Source organism: Wolffia australiana, chromosome 16, assembly GCF_029677425.1.
Source record: "Wolffia australiana isolate 7733 chromosome 16, ASM2967742v1".
Classification (NCBI taxonomy): domain Eukaryota; kingdom Viridiplantae; phylum Streptophyta; class Magnoliopsida; order Alismatales; family Araceae; genus Wolffia; species Wolffia australiana.
This window is the reverse complement of record NC_135850.1, coordinates 6,381,493-6,404,690: the sequence shown is the minus strand read 5'-3', so window position 1 is coordinate 6,404,690 and position 23,198 is coordinate 6,381,493. Positions and strand designations below refer to the sequence as shown.

At 39.3% G+C, this 23,198-nt stretch overlaps 1 protein-coding gene across 3 annotated transcripts; it reads left to right on the top strand.

Annotated features, from left to right (window-relative positions):
- Window positions 1–711: 711 nt before the first annotated feature.
- On the top strand, window positions 712–18,453 carry ESP (separase). 3 transcript variants are annotated; one of them, XM_078588517.1, is made up of 27 exons: window positions 712–1,467; window positions 1,612–1,789; window positions 1,887–1,994; window positions 7,927–8,061; window positions 8,152–8,624; window positions 8,748–8,850; window positions 8,957–9,082; window positions 10,295–10,582; window positions 10,662–10,781; window positions 10,852–11,073; window positions 11,164–11,271; window positions 11,351–11,479; window positions 11,574–11,927; window positions 12,009–12,098; window positions 12,694–12,936; window positions 13,019–13,142; window positions 13,228–13,800; window positions 13,875–14,106; window positions 14,167–14,269; window positions 14,657–14,839; window positions 15,129–15,169; window positions 15,245–15,471; window positions 15,544–15,790; window positions 16,170–16,569; window positions 16,978–17,214; window positions 17,319–17,406; window positions 17,616–18,453. In XM_078588517.1, exons 1-27 carry the CDS (start codon window positions 719–721, stop codon window positions 18,125–18,127), a joined length of 6,393 nt encoding a protein of 2,130 aa, XP_078444643.1. In that variant the 5' UTR covers window positions 712–718; the 3' UTR covers window positions 18,128–18,453. The 3 variants fall into 3 exon arrangements, with proteins under 3 accessions (XP_078444643.1, XP_078444642.1, XP_078444644.1); XM_078588516.1 differs by having other exon boundaries at window positions 11,161–11,271; XM_078588518.1 differs by lacking the exons at window positions 712–1,467; window positions 1,612–1,789; window positions 1,887–1,994 and having other exon boundaries at window positions 7,951–8,089; window positions 11,161–11,271.
- The last annotated feature ends 4,745 nt before the right edge of the window (window positions 18,454–23,198 follow it).

Here is a 23,198-nt window from a genome sequence, read left to right as displayed (position 1 = left end):
TAATCAGGAGTTGCAATGACATATTAAATTATTCCAGACTCTTTCCAATCCTTTGATATGGAAACATATTTGATATGGAAAGAGTGGAATAATTTAAGACGTGATTGCAACTCCTGATTAATTCTTTTTTTTGCAAATATGGACTTCATATTATTCCTATCTGCAAAACAAATAATTAATCCGGAGTTGCTGTGACATATTAAATTATTCCAGACACTTTCCATATCAAAGTTTGTGCAAAAGGAGTGGAAAGAGTCTGGAATAATTTAATATGTCATTGCAACTCCTGATTAATTCTTTTTTTTGCAAATAAGAATAATAAGTAGTAGATATTTGCAAAAAAAAGAATCAATCAGGAGTCGCAATGACATATTAACTTATTCCAGACTCTTTCCACTCCTGCAACCGCTTATTGGGCTTTTTATAGTTTGTCCATAGGCCCAATAGCCCACTTAGCGCCTTCCCAAGGGCGCGAAACCCCCGTTCAAAATCGCGCGCTCGGCTTCTACAAAACGCAACAATACCCATCACTCCCAACATTTTGCATAAACACTCGACAAAAGCGTATTAACGGCAGTTAACACAAGAAACTTATGTGTCCCTGATGTAATTATGAGATAATAAGCGTACTTTCTGAAATTAAACCTTTTCTATATAAACCCGGTCTCGTCTTCTTCTTCTCCAATCGTCGTCTTCTTCTCCGCCGGCGAGCTCGGCTATGGCGGAAGGGACAGCGGAGGAGTCCTCTGCGATCCTGTCGGCGCTGGAGAACGGCAGAAGCTTCGGAGATGGTAGTCTTCTCGAGATGGTAACTTCGTTCCTTCATCCGTTTGGTGATTTCATCGCCCTAGATTCTTGCAATGCGCGGAAGAACGACGCCGGATCGAAGAAGAAGAAGAGTTCTTGCGCTTCGTCCAATGAGAAAATCACGGACGGCGGTGATGCCAGAGTTCGCCCTCTGGCCAAGAAATTTCTTCCGTTCATCTCCCGGGCGCTGAAGAATCTCCCCTCTGCCATCAGAAAATGCCGCTCGGAAGAGGAAGAATCCGCCGCGGAGCTTCTCTCCGTGTATCGGCTTGTGTTGGATTGCTTGTGCTGCGTTTCGCCTTGCCTCGCTGGAAAACCGTTTTCTGTGCATCTCCAGAGGTGTAGTCTTCTGTACTGCTTGGAGGTTCGGGGGAGGTTCTCTGAGGCGCTGGATTTAGGGTTTTCAATTTTGGAAAGTCTTGTTTCCGCTCTGTCTGTTGGTGTTCCTGAGAAGTGCAGAGGAAGAAAGGCGAAGGCCAGGAGTTGTGATAGCCTTGTCCCCTATTGTACGGGGAAGGATGCCTGTGATGAGGAACTCGCTATTTTGGTCGTTGAAATCGTTGTTTGCCTCTCGAGATGTGCGTATAAGAGTTGTAGCGAGACCGAGATTTTGTACCGTCGGATTCTGTTGATGGGCAAGGAGGTCAAGCCCTGGCTCAGGTAAATTAATTTTTTCAGGCGATGACTTTCATGTTGTTCTCGGAAGATTTGATGTTCTTACGCTGTGATCGAAGCAAGCGACTTGTTTTTCTTCGTTTGGTGTGGGGCAGATCGTTATACTTGAACCTATTCATCCGTTCGCAGGTATCTAGCCCCTGAAGTTTCGAAGAAATACCATCTGGCTCTTATAAATGCTCTTTGGAAGTGCTCACAGTTCTTGGGTGGCGAGTGCATGTCTTTTGATGTTGCGCTTGTTCATGATTTCTGCCTAGAAACGTGCAGAGAATGCTTGAGTTCTCCTTCGATGGACCAGTTTCCGAAGGTATTTCTTCTTTTTTATGTTTTTTGTTTGTTTTTTTTTGCGATATTTCTTCCTGAGGATGAATACCATGGTTGACGTGGACGCATTCGATTGGCAGATGGCTCGCCAATTATGTTCTTCCTTTTCTGCTCAGTGGGATCAGAGATTCCTGCTAGTGCAAGGCATGCTGAAGTGCGCATTGGATTCCATAACATGCAAGTGCAAGGTATTTCTTCGGTTTTATTGTCTTTCTTTGTATCTCAGGTTGTCCGGAGCAAACTGTCCTCTGGATTTCTCACACAGTTGGCTAAATCTTGACATGCAATATATATATTTCAAAAAAAATTTCTTCCAGTATTTATTTCAAATACAATTGATATCCTACAAGATTACAATAAGTTGGTACATTATCGAGTTTTGCATTATTACATCGAAAAAGTTCTTACCGATGATTATTAAGAAGTGATGTGATTAACGGGCAAAATATATGTTTTGAGGCATGTTTATTAATTGAATAATATGTTTATTAATTGAATAATATTTTTTGAAACATATAAATTCAATAAGTGATTGACTGGAAATTCTTGAACTTTTCTCACTCTGTCCATTTGGTGGGGAGGAGTTTCATTCAGTTTACATGTGGTGGGATATCGTTGAGACTTTCACGACGCTGAAGGGTTGATCTCGAAATCTAGTCATTGAATTCTCTAAAGAATGAGGTTTAACGATGTTGTTCAGGAAGTGAACTTTCATCCTTACAAGTAGTGAACACTCCCCTGGTGGTGAGCCCGAATGAGTCGCCAAATTCCTTGGATGTCATCCTCGATCAAAGCTCCTGGAAAGAACCGGAAAATGTACCCATATATATGAAGATATGAAATCATCATATATATATGTTACAGGATGGCCGTAGTGGGGTTCATAAGGCCATATATGGGTCTCACTCACTAACGGATCTAATGAGGGCATGAATACAATTCACAAACGTAGATGAATAAATGAATAAAGAAAAATTTAACAGCTGATGAGCATTATAATGAGGAATCAATTTGAAGTTTGCCAGAAGTTATGAATCGCGAGATATTATTGATAGTCATGCGACTAGCGTCGCAAAGGGTTTTCATAGGACTTCAAAGGTTCATCAGTAGCTGTGAAAAAATTATGCCTTGGCCACTATTTTCCCACATCAAACTTCATCCTCGGTTGTCCACAGTCGTTCTGGGTGGGGAGTTGGGGACTATGAACATGATTGAATGGGTGTACAAAACTATTTCTGTTCTTGATGAGTAGCGATATATGTTTCTATGGACAATAGCCTTGTAACTGTGTAGTCGAGGCACTTGAGTTATGTGTTGACGGCCATTGTTTGTTAACTTGGCTTTAGTGATGCAGTTGCGACACAGTAACACTTGCAACGCTTGACCTCGAATCAGAAATCCTGTGTAGGACTTTTTTTATTGGCATGTCCCAGTGTCTATGCGACCGGTTCAGCCACTCCTACAGGTGGTCGAGCCATGCTCGCAATGAGATTAATATTACATAATTAGATTATTATTCCGTTAGCTTTGTTAGACATGGACTAAACCAAAAGATACCCCAATATACAAACTGACCCACTCATCCATGCCTGTGGAAAAAGGGAAATACATGACAGACTGAAATACCTGGATGTATTTCGTCTCATGCTGATGCATAGATACCTGTTCGGCAAAGCTGGCTCCTAGCTGTGGAGTTTTTGAGTTCATACAACCAGCTACAACTTGAACCATTGAATACACCTGAATATACAAGCAAAATATCTCTCAGAAGGGAAGAGAACCAAACAAATTGAAAATTTCAGGAAGACTAAATATTCTAGCATGTCCTTAAATGATACACGGCATGCCTTTCTATAGGGTACAAAGAACAAGAAACTCATTTCAAGATGTGAAGTATGGGATTAAAGAGGGATGTCTCTTTCACAACAGACAAGTGAATATGCTACAAGAGAGATGATAGTTCTTTTACGTTTGATAGGCAGCTCTGACAGTTGATGTTCCAAACTGATTTGACAATTCTGACAGTCCGTACTAGGGAGGTCTTCACTATTTACTGTTTATATTGGTCTGATGACCTGCCTTATCTTTCGTAGTCAATACTTCTGTGAACATTTCACCTTTGGACCAATAAAGAAGTCCCATTTACAAAAATATATTTCAATAGGTTGTAGTCTGTTGGCATCCAGTAGATTCACTTTCTTGGGACCGTGCCAAATTGGCTTAGGCTCATCACATAAGCAAATTTTGATGAAGTAGGATTAAATATATCATTATCTCAATCAAAAACTCATCTTCTTCCTATTGATGGGATGATACCGTCAGGTATCTTTACTTTGGAATTTCATCCAGATCTGAAATCTATGAATGTAGGACCAATGTCGGAGTAGATGAATTCAACAGAAATCTTCAGTGTAGAAGCAAGAGTCAGGGAAAAAGAAGAGAGAGTTAGATATGAAAATAATGAGAAGGATCAGATGATCCTTCTCCCTTCTCTGGTCACAGGCCTCTCCCGCTCCCAGCCTTCAGCCGCAGCTGCCGTCCACGAACCAATTCTTGAAAAAAGAAAGTCTTCCTGCCTTTCTCCTGCCCTGGATATTTATTGGGGGCCTTGGTAACTGGGCTCCCACGTGGGAGATCCCATCCATGGTCCCCTAGCGGACCTCGTATTTGCGCAATGGCGATACTATCCTTTCTGGATTCAAAATTTTTAGCTTATCCTGCATATTTGTTTCCTGAGATCAATGATATACTTTCTTTAGATATAAAGACGCTATCTTGATTGGCCCTCTCAATGGCTGAAAAATATTTCAATATTCCCTGGTTCATTGCTTCAATTTTTCTTTGATAGACTGAAATAATGATGTTCCATATCAACTCAAGTGCTGTTAGTGATGATTGTGTCATTGACAAATGCAAGTGTGGCACAGCTCAGCCTGATTTGCAGTTCTTGTAAAACAAAATATGGTCTTAATTCCTGAGGATTAACCCATTACCCTGATGACTTTCGGGAACTTTCCAAACTTGGTGTAGTAGGACTGGTTCTGTCCATATGATGTCTTCTATAATTGATACGCTCTCTTCTTTGAAGATGTCTGTGGAAGGACGAGAAATGGTTCCAAATAAATTTTTATTCTGTTCATTAAGTACTGAATTCTTGGAGTGACACTCGTTGAGAGACCTTATCAAGTGAACTGTTAATGTTATTAATATTTTACCTGTAATTTACTTGCCGCTGGGGCCAATAGTAAACTCCATATGCTTAACTCAAGCCATTAGCCACCAATTGAGCTTTGTGATGTTCTATTCTTCACACTACATACCCACTTGCATCCCACACTCATGTTCCGGAAAGCAGGCCTACTTACTCACATGTTTATTCCTATTAAAAGCCTACATTTAATCATTCATTTTCTTGGGGCCACGATTAACCTTTGTAGCTTTTTTGACACTTTTGGAACATTCACATATTCTATGCTGGTGAGAAGGCCGTACCCGAGAAATAATGAAGCCAAGGTTAAGAAGTTATCAGTTGGATAAAATGGTACTGTCGCACTGCCACACAAGTAGGTCTTCAGCGCTCTTAGATGTAGGCGTACATTACTCTTCTCCATTAGTTCGTCTTGATCTTTATGATATCGTGGGTTCATCATCACTTGGAGTTGGGCATCAGGGTTGATGCATTTTCAATGTTCAATTACACCTCTCTACCTTTAACATTCCTAGAAAAAACTTGAGTCTCTTTATCTTTCCCTTGCTGTAATTCTCCAGGGCTCGGTAATGGTCTTTTTGATTTTGTACTTAGTACCACATAAGCTTGTATACTGATTTTGATAGCTTACCTTGCAATTCCCAACAATTTTCGTTCTAAGGTCTTTCCTTCCACAATAGTTACTACTGTTAGACTGCAGGGTTAAAAGTGTCACTCTCTACTGTAGTATTGGCTTTTGTGTAAAATTATGTTTCTCATTTTATTTGTTTAAGGCAGATTGAGAGGAATAAGATGTGAGAGATTCTTCTGATTTTCTACTGTCTATTCTCTAGCTCCAAAGGCAGTAAGCACCTCCAGTTGCCCGGCCTCCTCTCTCCTCAGATCATCCAAAAGTTGTGAACACCAGGGAATCACAGACTTTTTCTCAGGTTTCTGAGAGCAGCTGTAGTCCTGAATTGACCCAGGTGTTTTTTCTTAAATGCTGAAGATCGTATCAAATTTCTCCAAAAACAGAAGGTTGTATTGATGCTCCCCCCTACCAGCGCCCGCTTGTCCTCAAGCTGGTTGGATGGGCCTGGTGGGCTAGCCCAGGCAGGGCCTGATAATCCCGGCGTTGGGCTGTGGCTGCGGCGTGGGGCCAACTGCGGGTCAGAACGGGGTTGCCAGCAGGTATGACCATGGCTGCACTGTGGGCAGTCCATGGTTGGGCCCCTGGTGACAAGCCCCTTGCTGGCAGCCATACGGGAATTTTGAGACTGGGCTGATTGAGTGACCCATAAAGGCAGGTTTGTGAACTCTAGGGTTTGAGACATCCCTCCTCCTTGGTATCTCAGATTCTTTCTTTTTGAGAATTTGTTTTCCAAGTGTCTCATAAACTGTTCACTCCCATTATGATTTTATATAATTTGTCATTTCTTAAAAAAATCATTTTTCTTCAGATTCTGGATTCTTGACAGACTGCTAATCATCACTCCCCTCCTTATGGCCGGTAATTACGAGCAATCTCAAGAACTTATCAATCCTCGAGTGTGAGATCTCTTTGCCTTCCTCTCTACGATACAGACTCTCTTATTGTGGGACATTTTATCTCCACAAATAGCCCATAAGTCACTGACCCATTTCATGAAAAAACATTTTTAGTTCAGACTTCATTGTGCCGGGTGTCCATTTCTGAGAGGGGATCCTCCATTGAATTCCAAGCTTGATCCTTATTTCTGATTGTTGTTATGGTGAATTGGCAAGATGCTCATGTAATTCTTAATTTGGCAGAATCATCTCAACAAATTCAGGCCATTGACGATGGTTCTGTCCATCAAGCTGCGTCTTCTCTATAATGTTTAGAAGAATCTTACACAGGTTTTCTCTCTGCTAGATTTTTCTGGAACAGCTAGACCAGGATATACCTTATCCGACACATTAGTTGACTCTTCTCCTCGCTGTATAAAATGGCTAGCTTCTATTCTTGTGACTTCATGTGAGGCGCTTGAATAATCGTCCAGTGCGTCTCCTTCCTCTCAGGATTCATATTTAGAGGGGACCTACATTAGAGATGGGGAAGATGTTGGAAGGGATACGAAGCCTTAATGGGTTACTGAGAAACCTGGATGCTGTTCTGATATCATGCCAATGACAAAATCCTTGGTGAACTTGCTGCGGTTTGAATCTTTCAAAAAAAAACTTGTTGCTGTTTGAGCTCCCATGACGCCTTAGGAGAGCTGCCCCGCTCCAGTGAGAGGAAAAGATAGAAAATAGTTGTCCAGGAAATATTCACTCTTTATTTAGGGATCTTATTGGATGCAGCTCCAAACCTTGTATGTAAAAACTGAGTCAAGAGGGATATTTTATAGCGTCTTTAATTATAAGAAGCATAATGATTGAGAAATCTAAAAAAATCAGATAACTTGAGTTTAGAGAAACTTACTGTGGCATACTTTTATTCTGAAACTGATGTGACTCCGTGTTCTTAGTTTGAGGACAAAGATGATTTGGAGCATTTTTTATGGTACATGAAGGTGTCGCTTGTGCTCCATCCAGTGATCATAAATTTGTCGGAAGAACCTTTTATTCCAATTAGCGAATGAAATTAAACATATGATTGTTATAATAACATCACAATGACCATTTTTGTATGGAACTTTGTATGCTTTTTGGACTGACTCCCTATCACAATTATTTCGTCATTTATCATTATCGTTATTATTTCATCTAAGAAGGCCAGTTTACTAAAATTAAAATTGTTTAAACTTTAACTCCTCATGTCTACCTTGGTCATTCTTCAAAGACTTTTAATCTGTTACTTGTCGCGTAAAAAATGGGAAATGAGGCAATATAAACAAGGATACTGGTTCTTGGCTCTGTTGCCTTTTTAGCTTATCGTGCATCAGTTACATAATTTGTCGGAAATCTTTCAGGAGAATGTAGTTTACTGTGTGAACGAATTCCTTGAGTTTGTCCTCTTCATTGTTGACTACTTCCGAACGGCAAGTGCTGCCATCCGAAGAACTGCTTATGTACTTGTCACTGAACAGAGACTCAATCTTCTGGAGGTATCTTCTATGTTACTGAAAAGCACAGGTATCGATTGGCCTCTCCATAACTGCTTTGGAGAAAGCTAATCTAATAACTTTATCTATCAGGTTTCACCTTCCGTCGCCAATATTATGGGCTTGTACGCGGTTGCATTGAGTTTTGGAAGGACTGTTTTTCCTATACGTAGAGAGGGCATTTCTTTGACTTCGAAGTGTGCACTGGATGTATTGCCATATGAGTCTGATGACTTGCAACTATTAAGTGATTCTCTGGCTATGTGGGCTTTGAACTCTGACAAAAACGAGGAAGAATTTTCTGAGGCTTTTTCTAGCTGTTTAAGAAAATTTTCTTCATTACATCTGGAGCAAAACATTTCCTGTTCGTGCAGCTTTGTCCACGGAAGTGTTTCTTTCTTTTCATTCGTTGATGCTTTGGGCTTTGTGTGCAACCAGTTGGATGAGTATGTCACTGTAGCTTGGAAGGATTTGATTTCTGATGGGATAACTCTGCATTCTGCGGACCGTAGTTATGTTTGCGAGGCACTTAATGGGTTTTGTGTTATGTTCCTCAGTAAAATTAAGTAAGTTCTTTGGCATTTAGTTTGGTCCCAATTGAGTTATCCTTGATCCACTTGTTAATTTTTTTTAATTTATTACATAATCTGTAACAATACTTTTATAATTTTGTTGATATCATATTGCAGTGATAAGTTTGAGAAGGAAAGACTTCTTGAGAATCGTCTATCCTTTTTCCATGCAGTCGTTTCTTCCGTAAAGTTCTCTTTTCTGACTGGAAAAAAATTGCAGGTTTGATATTCCTTTAGCTCTTCATCATTTCATCCTGCACCCAATTCTCCTAATTTCGAAATAGCTCGCGGCGGCTTTTGATGTAACACAAAGATTATTCTTGCAGAAAATTTTATTGTTAATCAATCATGTGATCTCGTCCAACTGGATCAAAGCGCAGGAGCTGAAATATTTGGCATCTTCAGTCTATAATATTGGCGCTTCGTTGCACAATGCTGGTCAAATTGAGAAGGTCCAAATATGCCGGTGTTTCTTACAACCAACCTGTTTGGATACCCTATATTTTCAAAGTCTCCATTTCCCGCATCGACATAATTATTGTTGTGTTGAAGTTTCGTTGCAGTCATTTTTCCTTGCTCCGTTGAATTATCTGTTAGCTCAGATACTATCAAAAGTTACATATTTCTTCTCACCAATTTTTGATCCCGATCAATATTTTCTCGGAGTGTAAACTGGTTTCTCAGCATTGATCTGTTGTGAGTTGACTTAAATGCCACCCTATCTTACAGTAGTCAATTCGGTGCTAAATGTTGTGTTTGATAAAATCAATGTAAAATATTGTTGATTCTTTTGGTTTGTCCCCTGTCAATCTGCTTCTTACACGTTGTTCTCTGGAAACTCCAGGCTGCACGGAAAGAAGGAAGAACAGGAAACCTCCTAACAGTTTGGATAGAGACTCCTATCTAAATACATAGGATGTCCCTGTTTGAGACTGATACGAACCTTGATCTAGGTCGTATCGGGAGGAGGTTGGAGGATGAGGTAGGGTAGAAGTTCCCGGGGTAGAGAGGTGAAACGGGAATGGTCAGGGGAAGGTCGAGCTGAGGGGGTAGGGACCGTCCGGGGACGAACCGCCTGAAGACGCGGTGAAGTGGAGACGATCTCGAGGACGGGGATCGTAGAAGGGGAGAGAGAGACCAGACCTAGACTAGGAGAGGGGCAGGACAAGAACACTTCTTCTTACTTCTTCTTCTTTCTTCCCTCACTCCTAAAGAGAGGGCATCCCTATTTAAAGGGAAATACATAATAGTAAATGTCTAAAATGCCCCTGTGGGCTAAATGACGAAACTACCCCTAGACTGGTTTAGGATCCTATCAAGGATCCTATCAGAGACTTATGAGATCATTGTTTTGTGGATCACATAATGGTACATCTATGATGTAGAAATATAGAATTATGGTACATCTATAATAACAGTCGATGTATAAAAAAAATATGTTGCCTACTTAAACTGCTCATAATTCTAATTCCGTCTTTACTGATGAAGTTCAATGACTCAGCTTCTTATCATTTCGTGGTTTTCCCAAAAAGCCTTTTAAGTCTGGCAATCAAGTGAAATCAGGTTGATGTTGAGGAATTGGCTTCCGTAGGATACCTTCCCATGCTGGGTATTTGCTTACATTTAGACCGTTTAATTGATTTTTATGAAATTTGCATTGTCAGGCTGCGACTGCGTTAGAACTGTGCTGTAGTGCCTCTTGGGTTCACATCAAAATACTGTGCCGAGATCACACTAAGATCGCAGAGTGTGATCACTTATCTAAATGCATGATTAAAGATGCCGCTGTTGATGCTTGTGTGAAGAGTTCGGTTGCGCTTGATGTGATTCATAAGAGTGGTAATAAAAATTTGCGTAGTATTGCTGTGGACTGTCTTTTCAGTTGGTCAGTTATGGAGGAGTCATTGGAAACTTCTTCTTGTCCTTCTGCCTTGATCAAGCAATGGGTAAAGGTGTGAATTTGTGGTATTCTTCCTTTTCTTGAATATATTTCATGCTATTTACGTTCTCTAATGCTTCCTGTGCCTCTAGATAGTCTGTAGAGACTTCAAGGATTTCGATGAGGAGGATTCCATCCCTATTATGTATCGTTTGCTGTCGCACAGGCATTCATCACTATCGAGTAGAGTTTCTGGGATAATTCTGGAGCAGGTTATCTCTTTGACTCACTTTTAAAAAAAAATTAACACTGTGTCTTGCTAACGCTGCAGTGTTTATGCAGGAGCTCTTAGCATATGAAGAATTCAGTTCAAAGCTTCCCAATTTATTCCATAGAATGCAACTAAAGCTGATGGATGTGCTTCTTTCTGAAGTATATGTTTCTGAAAAATATGTTTTGCACCGGTCAAAAATTCTTGTTAAGAAGGGAAGATCTGTGAGAAGGTGTGGAATTAACGGGCTGAACAACTCATTCCAGTGCTTATCGGATGCCATTGTGGCTCTTGTGAGTTATTAAATTTGCTAAACTTTCACTTATTATCCTTGCTTTTGTCGTCATTTCCATTTAATCCTTGTTATTCTCTTTGAACAGAAGGTAGCAAACGTTGATACTTCAACAGTGAATCCTAAGTTGTCTCATCAGTTGGGGTTTACTTACTTTTTGCGTGCTCATTGTGCTCAGGAGATGAACAGAAAAGCTGAGGTGGGTTTTTGGCTTTGGCTTATTTCGAGTTAATTTATTCTTTCTAACTTATTTCCCTTTACCTTGTTAATCGGTTCAGGATATCTTGAATGATATTAGCTGTGCGTTATGCTGGTGGTCTCGCATTTCAGAGGATGATTATCGTGATCTAGATTATGAAAAAACCGTTCCTCTGTTGTTAAGCATTACGGATTTGTTAACCTTGAAGGTATATTTTTTAAAAGGGTGCTTGTAGGACGCTGCATGTTGCCTTTCTTTTAGGGCTAAGAAGTCAACGATTTCCGCTTTTCATATTTTTACAGGGACACTTACGCTTTCAGCTTGAAATGTGCAAACTTGTCGCACTGCATTGTCAGCGCAACCTTGTATCAGTAGAAGTTTGTGTGGACATGTTGTGGAGTAACAGAAGACTTAGTCATGTATCTTGCTCTTCCCCAATTGATGAAGCATTTGCTCAGATTTTGTCTGAAGTGTTTGGTGTATGTGCGAACTCGGTAACCTTCTGGATAAACTGCATGAAGAGTTCAAATTTTGCTTTAGTGGGCTTCCTTCAGTCATTTCTTCTTCCGAACACTATTTTCTCCGCTGAAAATACCGTAAGCTCTCCCGTCACGAAGGAAGAAGTAAAAAGAACTGCCTCTTCTTTGATTTCTGCAGTAAGACTTTCTCGGTCCATGTGACGTTTTATCTTTTGATCTTAGCGGGTCGCACTCCATAATTATTTTTTTTGGGTGCAGGAGCTGTGCAGCAGTAAGTCAGCAAGCACAGCTTCATATCTGTTATTTGATCTCTCTGAAAGGTTGATCCTTGAGGGACGCCTGTTCGAGGTAGTTTGTAGTTGATATAATTATGCTTAATTTTCCTTGATCAAGAAACTAACTTGGAACTTTATTTAGTTTAAGAAATTCTACCTTAATCTCTCATGCAGTAAATACCGTTCAATCCTCAATGCATACTCAACAAAATGTAAATTTTCTCAACGAAAAAACTTATTTTGATAATTTAACGTAGTTATGGGGTGAAGGGTGCACGTTTCTGTCCAGTATTGACATTTACCCCCTGGCTCTACTTATATGTTCCAACCTATTAGAAGGTGATTAATATTCTTCATGAGCACTTGTCTTAATCATTCTTTATGCTATTATATTTAAATTGAAGTCTGAACCGATGATGAATATAATGCATACCGTGACTAGTCGGCGTTATTTTGTTTTATCCTCTGCTTTGCTCTGTGCTCTGTTTGGAATAACTCAAACTGCACTGAACTGATGTTGAATAAATTAACATTGAATTTTTTTTCTTCATTATTTCATAATAAAAAATAAAAAGAACATCATATTTTTACTTTAATTCAATTAGATGTCGACAGAGAGACCAGCCTACTAACCTCTTACGTTGGGTTTCTTTTGTTTGACCTTTCAGGCCCTTCTCCACGCAAGGGAGTCTCTTCGATTACGTAAAAAGATATTACAAATGAAGTTCGTTTCAGCTGGACGGCAGCCAAGGAAGGCAGAATCAATGTGGACCAATGAATCTTCATTCAACGAGGCCCTTGGATCATTGATCACCGAAGATTGGCCCAGTTTCACTAAGCATCAGCATTCGGAAGACCACAGCATTACTCCGTGGAGTTCATTAAGGTGCTACCTTCAGAGCATTTTGCAGGTTATTCCCTTGTTTTGCTTTAAATAAAGTATTTTCAAATTTGAGTCCAACGTGAAAATAATTGAATTGTCATCTGCTTTAGGTGGGAATCATCTATGAGATTATTGGAAATGGGGCCGAGGCGGAGATTCTTTTTCGGCTTGGAAAAACAATCTCCTTATCGCTTGGCTTCCCAGTTTTTGGCTTTCATTTTTCCTGTAACCTAGGTATCCAGGAGCTTGTTAGTTTTACCTTTTTGTTTTTCTTGATTTCAGTGTAATAGGAAACTGAAAATGATCTCATGTTCTTCAGGGCAAGTATATCGTAAAAAGCAGCTTTTAGATTTGGCGGAGAACGAGCTTGAGGTAGCAAGAAGTAGTTTAATGGAAATCCGGGGCAACATTTCTTGTCAACGTTGTGAAGCTGCCTTGGAAACAGTAATTGGGTTGCACAGTGGAGATTTTTTCAGAAGCAAATTTCTCTGTTCATCCCCTGTGAAATGTATAGAGAGTTTGTCAAAAGCTCTGACAGAGTATAGATCAGCCATTGAAAATTTAAATCCTGCTCACAACTTCACAGTCAAAGCAACTGATGCAACAAAGGCCACTGATAATTCGTTTTCTGATTATACTCGGAATGGAGAAATGAAGGAACCCAAATTCATGACGAGACGCACATCAAGGAGGAAGGCTTCCGATGCAAAAGCAGATCTGTCCCAAAATTTCAAGCGTACAAGTTGTCATGAGCCGGCTCAGCACAAAAACGGTGAATTGAGGGAAATCTTAGTGTCAAATTCAACAGAATCCCATTTGTTGAAAGATATCATAGTTGCTCAATGGCAGTGTCACGTGAGACTTTTTTCGCTGAAATTACTCTCGAAAATGGGTATAATTTTGATGCTTTTTTCCTGTCTTTTCCTAATGGATTTCGTCAGCTCATTATTTCCTCTTCATGAACAGGAAAATGCATGAGAGTTAATGGAGGGATTCACGAAATGCACGAAGTATTTTGGCAGAGTATGTCAATGCTCTTTGATCCTGGACATGCACCTAAAACTGGGGGACGTGACCTTCACTTCCTTGAGTTCTTCGGAATGGAGAATTCGATTAGTATTTTTCCTGTTCAGCGTGCTGTATTGTTGTACGAGATGAGTCTCTTTTGTGTCAAGGATTGTTTCTCAGAAGGATCCAGGTAACCTTTTGCCATAATCTCTTTTTTAACCATTTAATTAATCTGTATTTTTATTTTCAGAAATAAGTGTTGCGCTCTATCTAAGCCTCAGATATGGAATGTGCTGTCGTGGCTGTTTACAGGATTTATTCTCGCCCAAGAGGTCCCCCTACTCTTTCAGAAGGTTACTGGTCTCTTGAGTCCTTCTCTATGATCACAATTTCTTAAAGAAAATTCCTCTGCGTTGATCTCTTTTTGGATTTCTGTTATCGTCTTTGAGGCTGAAAACAAAATCAACAACCAATGAATTTGACTGTGTCATTTCGGTTACTGACTATAAATCTTTAACCCTTCTCTATAAGCCAATTTTTCGCCCAATCTGAGGATCGCGATATCTGATGTTTTCTATTTCTGAGAGATTCAGATACTTTTACTGTCCCAAATCCTAAGTTGAAAATTGGACTCATTATTTTTCAATGTTCTCTCATTATTCGTTTTACAGCTGGAAATATTTTGTAAACTCATGAACATTTTTTAATTACTGTTTGCCTTTTATTCTTTCATTGTGTAGATTTGCAGGTTGATTGCTGCTGTGATTTCTCTGTCAGCATCGACAGGACATCTTTCTTTGCCGTTTTCCCTCAAATCGCTTACGGAAACACATTTGGCTGCGTTCTTTCACCAAGCCTCAATCGGCGCTAATCTGCAACATTTGTACGTTTCTAATGTCAAAGATATGGATATCAAGGGCAAGGTATAGGATCTTTTTATGATGTTCAGAATTTATCTGATTCAAGATTATTTTCAATATGTTAGAACTACCAGCTGTTTTATATAATCATCTTATGGTTCCGTCTGTCTTTAACGGTAGGTGAAAACCCTCCTATCGTTAGATAGAACTCTTGAATAAGTACATAAACATCCTATGTCAAAAAGAAGAAAAGTCAATCCAAGGGTATATAAATTACTTTTTTTGAAGAACAGTAAATGGCTTTATAAGAGTTACACTATAAAACAATGATCTTATTTTTTCCTTGTTTCAGAACTCCACAAAAAGCGTATTGGACTTGCAAACAAACATCAGGTACAAAAAAATTAGAGAATAAGAAATAACTCGAAGTTATGATTGATTTTAAATTGAAGTTTGGCTTTTCCGCAGACCTCTTGAGAGAGTTTCTGATCTGGAGAAGTTCATTCATGCGTCCTTCAACAACCTGCCCAGTTTTCCCGTTCTCTGCATCAGTCTGCTCGGTGGAGACTTTGTCAATCTCCTCGGCGAAACTTTGTTGCTTCCTTCTTTCTATCCGGCCTGGCTACTTCTCTCGCGATTGGATAGAAATAAGCAACCAATAGTGATGCTACTACCTGTGGATTTTTTTCGTGAAGGTATTTTTGACCCTTGAGCTCTTTTCCGCATCGAAAATGTTGAACTAAATTCATCTGCTGTTCCTTTTTCAGAAATTCAGGATTCTTCTATTGGCGACCAAAAGTATTCTACAACCAAGGAAAACCTTATCACTAGATGGGAATGCCCCTGGGGGCACACGTTAGTGGATTATGTAGTGCCACAGTATAGAATAATGCTGGAGGAGAACTACATGTCCCTTTTGCAAACGTCGTGTAATGACTTGGATACACCAAAAAACAGGGTCATTTGGTGGTCAGAGAGGTCCCGCCTGGACAAAAAGCTGGACATGTTCTTGAGGTATATTGTCGAATAAAAACAGTTATAAATTAATTTTAATTATTGTTAAAGAAACTATCTGTTAGGCTAGCCGTTGGGTTGTTTCGTATTGGCCCATCTATATTCGGCCCACTAATGTGTATACATAAGCTGTGCCCTAAAAGGATGAATATAAGCTTCTATTATTTCTTTTAGGGCACAGGTTATATATATACACATTAGTGGGCCAAATATAGATGGCCCAATACGAAACAACCTAACGGCTAGCCTAACGGCTAGCCTAACGGCTAGCCTAACGGCTAGTTTCTTTAACAAGTATATTTTGGTCCAAACAAGTTTTTTGGATGCTAGGTTACATAAACTGGTCTTTTTATGGAATTTTCCTCTTTGAATATTGTAGAAGAATGGAGGACTTGTGGCTGGGTCCTTGGAAATGCTTGTTTCTAGGAGAACGCGATGACAAAGATCTTGAGCCACTGCTGGTCAAGTTGAAGAGCAGCCTGGAATCTGAATGCAACTTAGAAGCAAGCACAGATCTTCTACGGGTAGTTGTCAGTGGTTCTTCGTCGGTGTGCAATGTTGAAGCGTGCATATCTCAGATGGTTCAGTATAAAGGCTACCTGGGAAGGGGAATGTGTTGCGGGACAGAGAGCTTTAGGATTTTTTCTTCTGGAACTGATGAAGCATCGGACACTATCTCAGATTCAATTCGTTCATTAATATTGGAAACATCCAATTCCACTCTGCAGGAGGCTGTTCAGAGAGAACCCATTGTCCTAGTGCTAGACTCTGACTTGCAGGTATGCAGTTGTTTGTACCTTCTGATGTACTTACGGACCCTCCTGATTTTATGACTAATTTTATTTTGATATAAACGAAATTATGCTTTCATGTACTCTGCTTGGATCATCGTTAGTTTTTGGGGACGATGAGGTCTTTGTGGCCATCATCATCTTCAGCTTTAAGTGACGGTGACGATTTTGTCATTGTCGTTGTCATCTGCTGCAGACAAATGAGGATGGCAATAAAATTTTTGCCGTCTCATGTCATCGGAGCAACGATGATAAACAGATGATGATGAGACAAAATCCTCATTGGCCTTTTTATCTTCGTCCTGGATTGGACAAATGACGGGAACGACAACGACTTGTCATCCTACTCGTCGTAATTGGTGATGGCGTACTCAGATCATTACCTCTCTATAACAGATGTTGCCATGGGAGAGTTTACCTAGTTTAAGGAAGGAGGAGGTTTACAGGATGCCTTCAATGGGTAGCATTTCTGCGACGCTTGCCAGAAATGTTCGGCGTGAAGAGTCCAATAAAATAGCAGCTTTCATCCCTTCGATCAACCCGTTGGATGCATACTATTTACTGAATCCCAGTGGAGATCTCAGTACTACGCAAATGGAGTTTGAGGAATGGTTTAGAAGTAAAAAATGGGAGGTAAATGAATCTTGCTTTACTTCGTTTCTTAATTTTACACATTCTCTTTTGCAAAATCAAAATCATCTACATGTTTTATGAATTTGATAAAAGTTGATGTGCAGGGAAAAGCGGGAAAGGTACCTACACAGGAAGAACTTGCTGACGCATTGCGAAACCATGACCTTTTTCTTTACTTTGGTCATGGAAGTGGTAAGTATATCGCATCGTTTTCTTTCCTTAAATAACACAGTTTATAATGTTTCAAAATGTCAAGAACTCAAGAATCCTCATTTTTATTTCCTTCAAAAATATATTTATTATAGAAAAAAAACTCACAGGAACTCGAGGATCTTGCATCCTTTTCTTTCCTTGAAAATTATATTTTATGAAAAATCGAATCTCTATTTTCAAAATGTCAGGAACGCAGTACATATCGGGCAGCACGATCCAGAGACTGGATCATTGCTCCGCCACACTCTTAATGGGCTGCAGCAGCGGATCTCTCGTCCTTCGGGGAAATTACACGCCCGCGGGCGCCCCGCTTTCGTACCTCTTAGCTGGGTCGCCGGCCGTCATCGCCAACCTCTGGGAAGTCTCAGACAAGGATATTGACAGATTTGGCAAGGCCATGCTGACATCATGGCTACAAGAGGCAAACTCTCCAAACCATCACACTCTATCTTCAGATAACAACAGAGATCTTTCCCAAGAAATCGAAGCCCCCCGTCGAACGCGGCGAAAGGCGGCCAAAGACGGGGCAGTCGTGTCTAAACCAGATTCGCGCGAAGATGCTTCGAAAACCGGAAGTTATACGAGGGTAGCATCATTCATGAGTCAAGCAAGGGCCGTTTGCAAATTGCCTCAGCTTATCGGGGCGGCCCCGGTCTGCTACGGCGTTCCTACGTTGATAAGACGGAATCAGAAGCCCTGATCTTCATTAAGCAAATCAAATCCCCTTTTTCTTCAGTCCTTTGGGTTACATCTATTGATCAGATTGCTGATTTTCAGAATTAATTATAAGATTAACAGTTTATACTGATATCCCAGGAAAGCTGTGGCAGCATTGACTCAGTTTATGTTGCATCCGTGAATCAATCAGCTCTGACGATGACCCCTTCAGCGGTGTGCCTCTCTATTTCTATTCATTATAAAATGTCACTCTTTTTTCTCTATTTTATCTGCAATGTATGTTTGGAATCTGCCATTCAGCTAATTGAACCGTGTCTTATTTGACAATTACTTTGAAAATTCCTGATCTGGTCATAATCTGTTGACATATATGTTTGCTTTTTTGTTTCCTTCTTTTCAATGCTACTTCAATGCCCATACCAGATGTTTCAAGGCTGTTGAGGATATAGTTCAGGGACGAGGACAGGATGGATTTTTCGTCCTGGGAAAAAAAAATCGTCCCAGACAAATTTCGGGATGAAAATTTGTCCCGGGAACCACTGGACGGGACGGTTTTTGTCTCGTGGGACGAAAAAACCATCCGTCCGGAGGTCTCAGACAATGGACAGACGGATGTGGACGAAAAACCGCCGGATTCACATCTGGCGGTTGAGATCTCGCCACGTGACCTTGCTATGACAATTTGCATCAAGGCCGCTGTATTTTTCCGCTCGTGTGAACTGAGGCCGCTCAGAATTAATTGTACATATGTCCATTTGTATTCTCTCTCCTCCATATTTCCCTAAAAAACTTAGAAAAATCATATTAATAAATTAAAAATATAAAATGGGTTTTTTTCGTCCGGGACAAATATCGGGATGAAAATTCGTCACTGGAGGACTGGACGGGACGAAAAACCGTCCCGGTATGATTGGACCGGACGGTTTTTTTTATTGATGGACGAAAAACCATCCCGTCCTTCGTCTCTGAACTTACGCTGGATGTCGGACGGGAAGAAATTCGTCGCGTCCATTGTCCATGTTCGGGACGATCCGGAACTATAGTTGAGGACTTTTATTTGGGTGAAAAAGACGTTGTCTATGCCGAGGACGTGTTGAATGACATTCATCTGGCTGAATGGTTATATGCATGTACCAAGTCAGAACTCTAATCAAGCACCAGTTAATGTTGTTTAGGCTTTACCTGTTGTATGCCTGATCGCCTATTGAGAGTGCTTGATTATATTGTCTACCAAGGAATTATTTTTTGTTCACAGTTTTTGCTCTTGATGTCATCAGTCAGCACCTTAGGTGGAACTTATCTTGATTTTTATGCTTCTCCAATTCAATTCATGCTAATTATTTTAGCGCTTAATCTCGTGCGATTGATTTTTATGCTTATGGTTAATAATTTTATACTTCTCAGGCACCTCATGTTAATGGTTTTTAATCTCATGCATTTTATGGTAATGATCTTTTTCCAAGGGATGTGATACCGTTCTGATGTATAAAGATGTAGGTCAGGTGAAAGATAGTAATCTTACATTGCCTTTTTGTATGACTCAAATTATGTTTTTTAAACTATGACATGTTTTTAACATTAATCTGCACCAATCGTGAAATATGGATTTTTCGAGACCTCCTAGACATTAATCTGCACCAATCGTCTGGGACGTGGATGATGGACGGGACATGATGAAGATCGTGCCGTCTGTTGTCCAGAATCAATGCAGCGACGCGGACGGGACAGTTTTTTGTCAGCGACCTCCGGATGGGACGGTTTTTTTATCCGAGTGGACGAAAACTGTCCCATCCGGAGGTCTCGGGACGAAAAACCGTCCCGTCCCGATTCGCGCCCAATCTCGACAACGGGATGATTTTTTCGTATGGGGACGAAAAACCGTCCCGTCGACGTCCCTGCACTATAGTAGTAGCACACATATGTTGAGAAAAGATTCAGATCAATGAAAACAATCAAATCATCAAACTTGGACACTAGCTAATTTGTTTGCAGGATGTATCTGTTATAGGAGACTAATATAGATAGTGTTTTAACAGGGGCCAAATAAGGAGCTCTATTGTATTTTTTGATTTTCCTCTTATTTCTATTAAATTCAAATAAATGGGAGATGCAAAGTTAAATATTAGTAAAACTGCGAGGGATAGTAGTGAATTGATGTAACAATTTTGGGCCATTCCCTGTAAACTACAAGTGTGGACCAAAGGAAAGGAAAAGCTAACAGTTATGTCTTTAAATTCCATTTCTATTTTCCCAAATACTTAATAACTGTAGAGCAGTATGGAATTTGGAGACTTGTATGTTTCTTATCATTCAAATTAGATTCTTCAATGTAGAAATCCAATTGGATAATGCATTTACTTGGAAGATAGGAATAAAGATTAATGGTCAATGTTTTTGCTTGAAAAATGCCTGCATTTAAGTTTAGATGAAAGTTTAAAATTTAAAAGGTCTAAAATATTCAAGCAATGGCTCGACCAGCCCCCTTGACCTGGATCTATTTGTGGTCAAACATAGGAAAATTATTCAACAACCTCGGCAAATCCAACCATGAAGAAAAATGTCCATTAAGAATTTAATTGATCAAGATTGCATCTCATATATTCATTCCTATGAAGATGGTTGACATTTGACCATATGAATGAAGCACCAAACCTTTGAATTTGTAGATGAAATTTCACTTAGTCCAGATAACTCTTCTACCATTTGTCACGTGTTCAAATCAGCGTGACATCGTCTGGCTTGTGTAAGTATTGAGGTCAATGTTAGAGCATGAAAAATATTTTAAATTGACTGATTCTGAAAATAATTTATGGAGAAGAATACTGACCCATATATTTATGATTCAGTTGCGAAAATAGAATCATACAAAGTTTATACCGTATTTTTCAGAATCCATCGAAGTTAAAATGAAGGTAAAATGAAGATAATTAACTTTATTTTTTTAAGGTTGGAAAACATTTTCTTATTACTACAGGTTCAAATGACTATTTTCTATAAATTTATAGGTGTCCAACAGGAATTTCCCCATGTGAACAATGTAAAGGAATGTATCTCTGGATGGTCAAACATGAAATAATGCAGAACTTAAATATAAAAGGGGAACATAGATCTGATTATTGTGAATCATCCAGACGTTTGATTTGAAAATAATTATAGGGTTTGGTACATTCCAGATGAGCCGGATGGGATTTGATGGAACGATTGATGAATGGGACAGAGTGTGATGGATGGCTAGTGGCACGTCGCCCATCCTGTCACATACCCCTGATTTTTAGAAAAAAAATCATCTAAATATGTCTTATGTCATACCATTGTGACATGTTGATACGTTCTCTTCAAAGACGTGTCAGCTGATACTCCAAGAAGAGAAGCCAAATCAGGCCGCATGCTGGAACTTACATGTGGGAACAGAGTCTCACAAAGACACTATAAATAAATGTGAAAGAAGAGAGGAGATAATGCACATATTTTTTAAGAATCTGTTACAGAAAGTGGTAGCTGGGGCTAAAGGCTGGGAGTAGGAGGCTCACGAGACCAGAGACAGAGAGGATTTTTAATTCCTCTCAAAATCTATCCCCTTCCATTCTCCAATTCTTAGTTTGCGTTCACTTTTCCTATCCGGTGACTTCTTCGCTTGGATCTGGGGTTGTTTGGAGAACTCTTTGATATATGTTCTTGATTGGGTTCATAGTTTATTTGGAAGCATTCTTCAGATAACACTTTAGCAGATTTTCCTCCAACAAATACATGATGGTATCAAAGCCGTGTTGCATCCTAACCGTCACACTTTTGAGCTGTGACCTACAAATTTTCATTTCAAGCAATTGGGGAATTCTTTGATTTTGAGTATGATGAACCACAAATTAGGGTTAAAAATGTTGTTTAAGGCTTCTGGTTGATGCAACAATATTTATAAGTTTCCTTACGAGCACAAGGTGAGCTAGGGTCAAATCCAATGAGAGCAAGTATTGAACAAGTCAAATTTATCTTTGATTTATATTTTTAGGATTTTCATCATTATTTTAGGAAAACAATCTAATTTTTTAAAAAATTGAACTACTAAAAAGTAATAAAATAATTCTAGGAAGGTCAGAAAATATTACCTATATTTAACCTAATGTATTCAAATTTTACAGTAAATTTTTTTTTGGGAACTATTATGTAAATTTGTAATAGAACAATATTAATTCATTCTAATTAAAATATCTTCTCTCGCGCTTCCACATCGCCATGTAATGGTTGATGGACATGAACACGAGTGGAGTGGAACAGCGCTGGTTGCAAAGGAGATCATAGTGGATACATGTTGACGAGCGGCTGAGCCGGATGAATGATGATGATTTTATCGTCGCTAGTGCGACGGAGATCGAAACAGATACACACCAATGAGTGACAGAGTTGGAGGTGGCATGAGGAAGAAAAACAAAAATGTGAGTTGGAAAAATATGAAGATCACACTAAGCTCGTTGTCACATGCCCAACAGACCGAGTGGTGCTTTTTCTTCACATGTCTTCATATAAACATCACTCCTTAAACCCTTCACTCTTGCAGTACAAGAATGGACCCAAACTATATTTTGAATGAGCAAATTACTCTGCTAATTGCAATTAGGAAAAAAATCCATGGGTCCTTTGTATCTATCCAAGATGGTGGATGGAGAGAGGAGAAAAATATGGAACTATCCTCAGAATTTCAGCCCAAAACTCCTGGATCATCAGATAGCATTGCTTCAATTTGGAACAATCTGAGCCATTTGATTTTCTCTCTTCCCTGAATTATATGGCAAATTCCCGTATGGCACAAACTTCTAGGAGGAAAAGAGTCAATTAATTCATTAAAATATTAAAATAAATTCAAAATATATTTTTTGACTTATAAATTTATATTTTTTAGGAATTTAACTTCATAAAATTTCATTAAAAAATAGAAAATTTAGAAAAATCAGAACATCATTCTAAAAATATAATAGACCCTTAAAAATTTTAAATAAATCTAAATATTTTTTCTGACTTGTAAAGTTATTTTGTTCATGAAATTAATTTCAGAAAATTATGATAAATTCATTATAAAAGTGCAATAAATGATATTAAGC

Excerpts from the sequence above, each read along its gene's own strand:
- ESP (XM_078588516.1), top strand. The coding sequence starts at position 719 with ATGGCGGAAGGGACAGCGGAGGAGTCCTCTGCGATCCTGTCGGCGCTG. Across the intron at positions 1,468-1,611 it reads GAGGTCAAGCCCTGGCTCAG|GTATCTAGCCCCTGAAGTTT; the intron begins GTAAATTAATTT and ends ATCCGTTCGCAG. Across the intron at positions 1,995-7,926 it reads CCATAACATGCAAGTGCAAG|GAGAATGTAGTTTACTGTGT; the intron begins GTATTTCTTCGG and ends GAAATCTTTCAG.